The sequence below is a fragment of the Macrosteles quadrilineatus genome, unplaced genomic scaffold (genome assembly GCF_028750875.1).
Source record: "Macrosteles quadrilineatus isolate MER2022 unplaced genomic scaffold, UCM_ALF_1.0 Scaffold_2__2_contigs__length_208266976, whole genome shotgun sequence".
In the NCBI taxonomy this organism is placed as follows: Eukaryota; Metazoa; Arthropoda; class Insecta; order Hemiptera; family Cicadellidae; genus Macrosteles; species Macrosteles quadrilineatus.
Window position 1 is genome coordinate 151115959 of NW_026542595.1, and position 8484 is coordinate 151124442.

At 36.4% G+C, this 8484-nt stretch overlaps 2 protein-coding genes across 2 annotated transcripts; both read right to left on the bottom strand.

Annotated features, from left to right (window-relative positions):
• Positions 1 to 247: 247 nt before the first annotated feature.
• Positions 248 to 8147, bottom strand: LOC128986240 (thioredoxin, mitochondrial). Its single transcript, XM_054406479.1, has 3 exons — positions 7953 to 8147; positions 6383 to 6586; positions 248 to 2007 (listed from the first exon to the last, which is right to left on the bottom strand). Exon 3 carries the CDS (start codon positions 1831 to 1833, stop codon positions 1414 to 1416), a length of 420 nt encoding a protein of 139 aa, XP_054262454.1. The 5' UTR covers positions 1834 to 2007; positions 6383 to 6586; positions 7953 to 8147; the 3' UTR covers positions 248 to 1413.
• On the bottom strand, positions 1867 to 6583 carry LOC128985031 (transmembrane protein 218-like). Its single transcript, XM_054404406.1, has 2 exons — positions 6383 to 6583; positions 1867 to 2007 (listed from the first exon to the last, which is right to left on the bottom strand). Exons 1-2 carry the CDS (start codon positions 6581 to 6583, stop codon positions 1867 to 1869), a joined length of 342 nt encoding a protein of 113 aa, XP_054260381.1.
• Positions 8148 to 8484: the final 337 nt, after the last annotated feature.

Below are 8484 nucleotides of genomic sequence, written 5' to 3' on the forward strand. Positions count from 1 at the left end.
TCAGACCCACCCCTCCCCCGTGGTCTGGAGAAAGCTTGTAAACAAACTATTGCACAAGCCATTGGGCTGCTTCAACTATAATTTTGTCAAATGAACTGTGATGTTTTAAAATCAAAAACAATAATTTGGGACCATACTGCTTAACAATAATGGACTGCAATTATTGTTAAACATACAATCCATTTTTACATTAAACACAAATATTTTGTGCATGGAAAACAACAAGAATAATCACGTGTTTTTAAATTTATTTTGTATTTATTTATACAAAATAGAATTAAATATTCATAGTAGTTACAATATACATATGTAATCGACTTGCTAGTTGTTTTGTCGTCATTCAAGGTCGCGTTGCTGTTCTGTCATGAAAGACAATCTGATTGTCTCAGTCTGCACTGCATATCTCTTCAGGCCTTCAATCGATATCCTTTTATTTCTTGCATCTTCATTTAGTTCAGTTCAGTTCTTATCGTGATTATCTACTATTTGATGTCTTGACAATTCTCAATGTTTTTAAACATATTAAAATAACATTGTGTTTATTTAAAAATTGACTGAACATTATTATAATTATGCACTTTTTTAAGAAAAAAAAGTTTAATAATTAAGATAAGGTTAGGCCTACGCTAGGAAAAGCTCGGCTCGAAAAAGCTCGAGCTCGAACATTTTTTAAAAAGCTCGGCTCGGCTCGGCTCGAGGTTGAAAATCACTATTCGCACACCCCTAGTTGCAATATCGACTAAAGACATTTTTATTTATATTATCATCACCATCATGATATTGTTTTCCAACTAAAATAAAAATCCCCCAAATAGTTTAGCATTAACTCAATTTTATTTACAATTGCTTGGTGGGTAATATTTATAGACAAGAAAAACCTGAGGCTTGAAATACTCAAGGGATAAAACCCTAAACGTAAGTGGATATTGCAAATGCTTTACAAAGCCTTCAAAAATAAACAAAATGTCAAAATAGATCTAGATTTTGCATTCCTCTAACATAAAAGAATAGTTAGGCAAGAATACTTTGACATAAAATACAAATTTTAAATTAGATTTTTTTATGAGTAGCATTTTTAACCTGAAAATTATGGTTTGAGTGACCGTAACACTCAAATTATAATAAATAAAAACAATTTATCTACTAAACTATTCTCCGTTCACAAAATGTAGGCGGTTTTAGGGGAAGAAATCTATTCCCTCCACTTGATTCTACCTCTAAAACAATAGCTTAACAGCTGAGGTTTGCGCTAAAACGTCAATCAGCTGCAACATATACATTAGGCAAAACAAGTAGCAGGGGAATTCCCCTCAAACCGCCTAAATTTTGTGAACAGACTTAAAACGTCATAATACAACAACAAAAATCAAAAATATCTAAAAGGTTTTACTATACACTAAATTACAATATTTGTTACTTACTATCCTTCATTTTCGGAGGAGTCAGTTTTTGTACAAGGTTATCAATCATGTCCCCGTCAACTAACCCGATAAACTTGTCAATAACTAAGCCGTTGCGAATCGCAATCACGGCGGGAACTGCTTTCACCTCAAACGTGTGGACGAGCTCTGCGTTTTTCTCCACATCAACAGTCGCCAGATTGATGTCTTCTGATGTTCCCACAAGTTCCTCTAGCTTGGGTGTAAGTATATGGCAAGGCTCGCACCACTCTGCGTGAAAGTTCACAATCACAGGCACAGGACTGTTCATCACCTTATTCATAAACTCCTCATTGTCATTGATGGTGAAAGATTTCAGCAAACTGCGTGCACACGAGATGCTGCGGTTGAGAAAGGCCTTTTGGCGCAAACATGTCATCATTGCGGCAGCCATTGTTTTGTCGCTGTGTTAACAAAATTTGCAAGTTTACAATTCCAAACTCTTGATCCTCTGTCCTTGCTTTGGTTCCATAAGCACCAGTGTGATGAATGCTACAACACTCGCAAAGGTAGAAAGTCCCAGGAAACCTGCTAGAAGTACTCGCCAAATGAAGAGGTTGTCGTATATCTGATAACAAAACAGCAGCGAGTGAGACTAATATATTAAATAGATAGTGATGGATTAGAACGGTAATTTTGTTTCCAACTGATTTAAACTACCTACATCAAGACTACTATGGAAGAAAGTTTTACCACTATTTTATTGAGAGCAACCAACTCATAGAGTTTAAGATGCTGGATTTAAATAATTTGACGCAAATAAATAGGCCTAAATTAAATTTTCAATTAGGGGTATAAGAGTTTGACACTTGATTGTCTAAAAGCTCAAATATAACATAGATCAAGTTACGATATAAACTTGTAAGCCAATTTCAGTGAACCATAAATTAAAAGAAGTAGTTAGGTACAGATACCCCACGCAATGCTAATATGTGTAAACAATTTTTCGTCCAAAAACCTATACTCTATACCTATACTTTTATCTATGAGTGAACTCTCACTAATCTGGCACCATATTGTTTCTTGGCCTACGTAGGTCCTATTAGTGAAAGTGACAGACTAGTGAATGACAATAAGGGAAATAAGGAAAAAAAATCTTAAATAATTTATAAGATATAGCAATTAGGCCTATTACTGCAAAATATGATCATATTTTCCACAGTCACGGAACTAGGCTATCATTTCCTGCCGGCAACATCACAAGCATCTGCCTCGGTCTTTGAGACATATCATTGTCTCCAATTGCAAAGATCCAAATAATATCGCAAAGGATAAGATAACACCTTAGAATCTCGAATTTATGTATCTTAACCTTGATAACTCAAACCTTGCTTGCTTAAAACCCTCAATAACTCCTAATATTGACCATTCCCCCTTCAGTTTTGTTTATATCAAGGTCCTACTGTATTAAGTTTACAGGACCAATGTTTTTTTCTAATGTTTAAGCACTTCTAAGGCACAGGAAAGTGTGGAGATTAATTATGCATGGTGATGCATGGTTATAAGGTGGCCATGGGAACATATAATAGTTTAAATTTATCATTAGAAATGAGATTTTTACCTGAAAACAATGGTGCAAAGATTTATTTTTCTGTGTAGACAAAAATTACTCAAACCCCGATCGTTTTAATTTTGTTACTGTAATGACTCATTGTCCGCACGGGTGAGTACAACGACTATCCGCAGTACTATCCTGATAATTAGACCAATTCGAATATACCAAGGCAAGAATGTGGTCCGGTTTCACTATAAACTGTAGGTCCCTTAGTTACCATTAGCTGTATGGGCTATTAATTAACAGATATGTCTAAGGAATGTCGGCCTTAGTCACTAACAAGACTACAAGATCGCCCCACTCATCCTACACTCATCTAGTCATCTCCATTCATACTTGGCTTAAAATACCTACTTTGTATGGTCGCCATTTAATAAGAAAGTATAAGTATAAGTAAGACTCTGCTTGTCTCTGTCACCATTACTGTCAATTAAATACTAACAAACACAAACGATTGAAAGGATCTAGAGAAGAAGACAAAACTAAGACAACAAAGCTATAGAGGCATTTGAAATGCAACAGAGCGTTGATTTTTGTTATCTAAGTAGCCTAATCAATTCTTATTTATACATGTGAGGTAGGTAGGTCGGGTGTTATGTGGATTCGTGACTGTATTAACTTAAGTGTTTTAAAGTTAGAGTTATATTAGATTGGAAGGTACTTTATGCATATTGTACGGTAGCGTTTTTTAAATAGGCTAGTGCTTTAAACACTATTTCAATAGTGCAATAACAAAATGGAGATACCATAAATCAACAACTCGGTTCATTATTATCTAAACTATAACTTCCCTAATCTAACCTACCTTCAAAGGACTTAACTTATTACAGTCACGAATCCAAATAACACCCGGCCTATCTACCTCACATTTCCATCTTATAATAAAGGAATAAGGAATAATAAAGGAAGGCTGTTCAGAAAGCTTGGTTGGGTTATGTTAGGTTGCAACAGTGTCAATTTGTAATAGGTACAGTAGAACCCCGGTTAACCGAAATCAGGTTAACGGAAACGGTTCCATTTTTGTAGCTGAAATAAAACAATGTATTATATAGACATTGTTTAAAATTAATTTTTCCTATACGCCGTGGTAATATGTATAAGCTATTTTTAATATTATAAGCTAGTGACGGGTTAACGGAAACATTGGTTATATCCGAAATGGCTCTTCCCTCTTTATTTTGGTTAACCGGGGTTCTACTGTATAAATATCCATTTTTAAAAGTTTGGTCATAGATTAACACGTTGAGTGCAGGCCAGTCACCGAAGACGCACACTCAGGCAAGCCCGGTCATCTTACCCGGCCAGGTTCCGCAGAAATGAATCTGTCAGTGTGGCCCAACCTTGTGGAGTTATTGCATGTGCGTTGCTGGCGTTACATAACCTTTACTGTCACTGTGTGGGTTTCGCCCGCCGGTCCCCCGAAAATAGTAAATTCCTACTTGCACAATTTATTGACCTTGTATATTTATTTGCATACTTATTACTTTGTGTTTTAGCGAATTTCCCATATAGGGAATAAGCTATTACCGTAATTCTCATGTAAAACCTGGACCCAGGACCCGGCATTCCAACAGACGCTCGCCAATAGCGGAGAGGCCTGGGCGAAGCCCCGGCGCAGCACGGTAACAGCGAACACAATGGGCATTCAAATATTTCAATCTGACGAATAACAAAAGAGCAGCGGTGATTGTACTACGTTACCCCGAGATTGGACGTAGATCCCTAAAACACCCAAAGGTAGGAGCGCTGCCTGGATCAATAGTCAGTGGCTTTGTAATATGGCTTCAAGAGAGAAAATCCCCAAAACCGGCACAAAAGCATTCAGACGGGATTTTACAGGAGATTTTAGTACCAACCTACACCAAAATAAAGCTCACATTCTAAGTAACAAGCTAGCAACGATTTCAACGTTCCACAGAAATGGCTGAGCTCATACTGAACTAATGTAGTGGGGGTTACGCAACTACATCAATTGATGTATGCCGATAGGAGCCCTCGTGGCACGGCTACATCAATTGACGTAGGCAGTTGAATGTGTTAATAAAGGTGGACTCCTAAATACCAAATTGTTATCAGCAGTTCCATGATTCACTGATGATTGAAATAAATAATGGTTGGCAGGGAAAGAGTATATAATATTTTAACAATCTTTGTCTCCGCAGAAAAATTTTGCACCATTGTTTTCAGGTAAGAATGATAACCAACACCAGGCTTATACGATTAAATAACGAATTTGAATCTTCAGTTCAACCAATCACAAAATTACACCAAACTACATTTATCATATTAATCTGTCACCAATATGGTGTAGGCCTACTTGATGTGTTATCACAAAACTTAGTGAAAGGACTGATCTAATAAACACTACATTCAAAAGTGCCTGATGTTAAGTTTTTTTTGTTTTCAGGTAAGAATCTAGTTTCTAATGGGCTGATAACTTATATCAATTAGGCTACTATACTAGCGTCTCGGGGTCCTGGTTAAAAACCGATGAGAACCTCTTTAGCGAAGGAGTGGAGGGCGTAACCCCAATCTCTTCGCTTGAAGGAACACCATTACCCCAACGATACGCAGTGCAGCTATTGGTGTTCATGGTGTAGTGGATAAGAGTTCTTAGATGATGTCCATGAGGTAACCAGATCGAATCCCACCGGTGTCACTAACTTTTTGTCAAAGATTTTGCTTAGAATGTGAAACCTACTTTTTAACTGTACCGTACATCTTTTGTTAGAATTTGAGGCATTTATAATTTAATTTTATGAACAGAACTATTTTTTCAATGTAGCCTAAACCTTTATTCGATTTTTATCTTACTGTAACTTAGGTACCTATATATTTTTTATATTACCAGCAATTTTGGTTGGTTAGGTTAGGTTATGAAAGTTTACTTTTACAATTAAAAAATTATAAAATTACTTTTACATTTGTTCTTAAATCGACGTGAGGGGCTCTCCCACAATCCCCCACTCCTTTGCAGAAGACGAGAAGAGGTTCTCACCGGTTTTTGACTAGGACCCTGAGACACTAGTACCGTAGCCTAATTACTACCTATAGGTTCCAATGGTCACCTTTACTTATGCATAGTTACTGAAAGTGTTTTCATTCTCGTAACTTAAAAATTTTTTTCAATTTAATTTACCCTATTTTCACAGTACCTTATTTTACAAAAAGGTACAGTAGGCCTATATAAGCTAAGTTAAAGTTAGGCTAGGGTATATCAAAATAAACAAAAAATTAACAACAAATAAAGGCTATGACTGAATAAATAACAATAACAAGAAAAACAATTCAACAATGAAGATAGAAACCATGGCCTAATAAATGTTGTGAAACAATAATTATTCATTAATTCCGAACATGAAATTAGAACACCAATCAATTGATTTACCTTGTGCTCAGTAGATATTGGTGCCTCCGGTCCTCTGGGAATCAGAAGAAGAACTACCATTACCAGTACAGCAGCAAGGACGGCCACCGGACCAACGTTGCGATTTGTCCTTAAAGAGATGAAACACAGAAGCAATGCAGCTGACCAAACCGCCAGGAGAATGAAGGTTCCAACACCAGTACCAAATACTAGTGTAGTCATAATCTGGAATTTCAACTTAATTAAACTTGGGATAAGTTAGGCCTATGCTGTTTTGCAATTTCTTAACTTACTTGTCCATGCAGTAAGTTAGCTGTCTTGCTGTGAGGTAAGTTATGTTATGTAGGTAACTTAAATGGTTAGGTAAAACTATTTATGACTGAATTTCCAGTAAGATGACGGAGAATTTTGCCTACCTTAGGCTCCGACTTAACTTAATGCTTCAAGTCATGGAGGTTGACACAGAAATACCTTAACTTAGGTAATAAGTTACCATCTCTTCGTTTTTGACCAGGTTTACTGGATTAACGTAAAACCTATAAGTTACCTACAGCAATAAGTTAATAGAAGCCTATTTTTTCCCAATTGCAATTAAGTTACCGTACTCCTAATGGCCATACAGCTTAAGAGTGCGCTCTACCTCAGCTCAGAAATCCCAGCTCGGGCTTCTGTTGCTATGTTGCACCATTGGTCAGTGCCGCGAGAAGCGCTTGCAGAGGTTTCCAAGATTACTGTTTTCGAATTAACCAATAATGATAGCTACAGACTATAAACGGCTTATAGTAGTACAAATACCAATCTATAGTTCTGCGTTTTTCAAATTTTCAAATATTGTTTTTTCAATAAGTTAAGTTAGGGCTAGTTGAAAAGACTTTTTGTCCTAAGTACAAATCAAGTTTATAAGGTGTGTATTAAAAATAATTGAAATAAGTTAATAAAACGCAGAACTATAGAAAATTTCATCCTCTTGAATATGAGACCTTAACTTTGATTCTACCTTCAATGTAGCAGGTGAAAACAGTAATCTTGCAAACCCTTGCATTCGGTTGCGCGTCAGGGGTAGAGCGCACCCTTAAAATCAATGCCACAATTTGGAAGTTTTGGATCGGTTGTTTGCCAAACTAAGTTAGGTAACTAAGTCCAGAGATGGGCCTAACTTGTTTAGCCTAAGTTAAGTTACCTGCCCCTAATACAGTAAGTTAGCTTAAGTTAGGCCATAGATAAATCATACTCCATGGTTAGGCCTATGCTAGCGCTAGCTAGCAAAGTATTATAACTTAATTTAAGCTCCATAGGTAGAAAGCTAAGTTAAGGCTGTTGTTAAGCTCAAGAAAGTGAGGATAAGAGGTAAATCCTCACCAGCCTTGTAATAATTTTATAGCCTATTAATTAAGTAAGACCACTTATATTCTGCAAGCTTAAGTAATTGGTCTATAACAAGTGAACGGTAGACTACTATTTAGACACTCTTTTCAATAAGTATAAGAAGATATAAGCGGATAAATAAAAGAAAAATAAGACGACACAAGGACATTTTTAAAACTGCATGTTGGTTGACCTATTTTAAGGGACTGAGCCATTGTTTACTTACATCAGCCACATCTCTTTTCTGAAATAGTTGATATATCAGATGAAAAGCCGCAGATATTTAACAAAACTATGGAAGAATAAAAAAATGAACGTTTTAACTAACTAGTGATCTGAGTTGCGATAATTTCCACACCGAACCGAACAGATGCACAACAAATCGCAACTCGCACCTCAAACTCAAATCAACACCAATGATGCAGATGACGCATTCGTTTCGTTCGGTTGAGTCACCTTTTTGTTATGGTAGCCTTACAATTTTCCAGCTGACACTGGTAACAGGCGGTGGCCAAAACCAAACCCCTTTAAAATCACAAACGACATTGAGCACTGAGCTATAATTCTAACTGGAGGTAGCACTGAATGTCAAAGATGTGTGTCGCCAGCCGCCATGTTTGCGTGGGGCGTTAGTTAGCGCGAAATTTAAAATTACATGCTAATAAATGGTCTGATAACATTATTCTTCGTTATTTAGATCACCATTTAATTTGAAAAAAAAACTGCTGTAAGAAGGGCCTATCTTAAGATTTAGAACA

What these genes read in the sequence shown, in the direction of transcription:
- LOC128986240 (XM_054406479.1), bottom strand. Translation starts at nt 1,833, where the DNA reads ATGGCTGCCGCAATGATGACATGTTTGCGCCAAAAGGCCTTTCTCAAC.
- LOC128985031 (XM_054404406.1), bottom strand. Translation starts at nt 6,583, where the DNA reads ATGACTACACTAGTATTTGGTACTGGTGTTGGAACCTTCATTCTCCTG. An exon ending in CAATATCTACTGAGCACAAG is followed by an intron (nt 2,008 to 6,382) that starts GTAAATCAATTG and finishes TTTTGTTATCAG; the next exon opens with ATATACGACAACCTCTTCAT.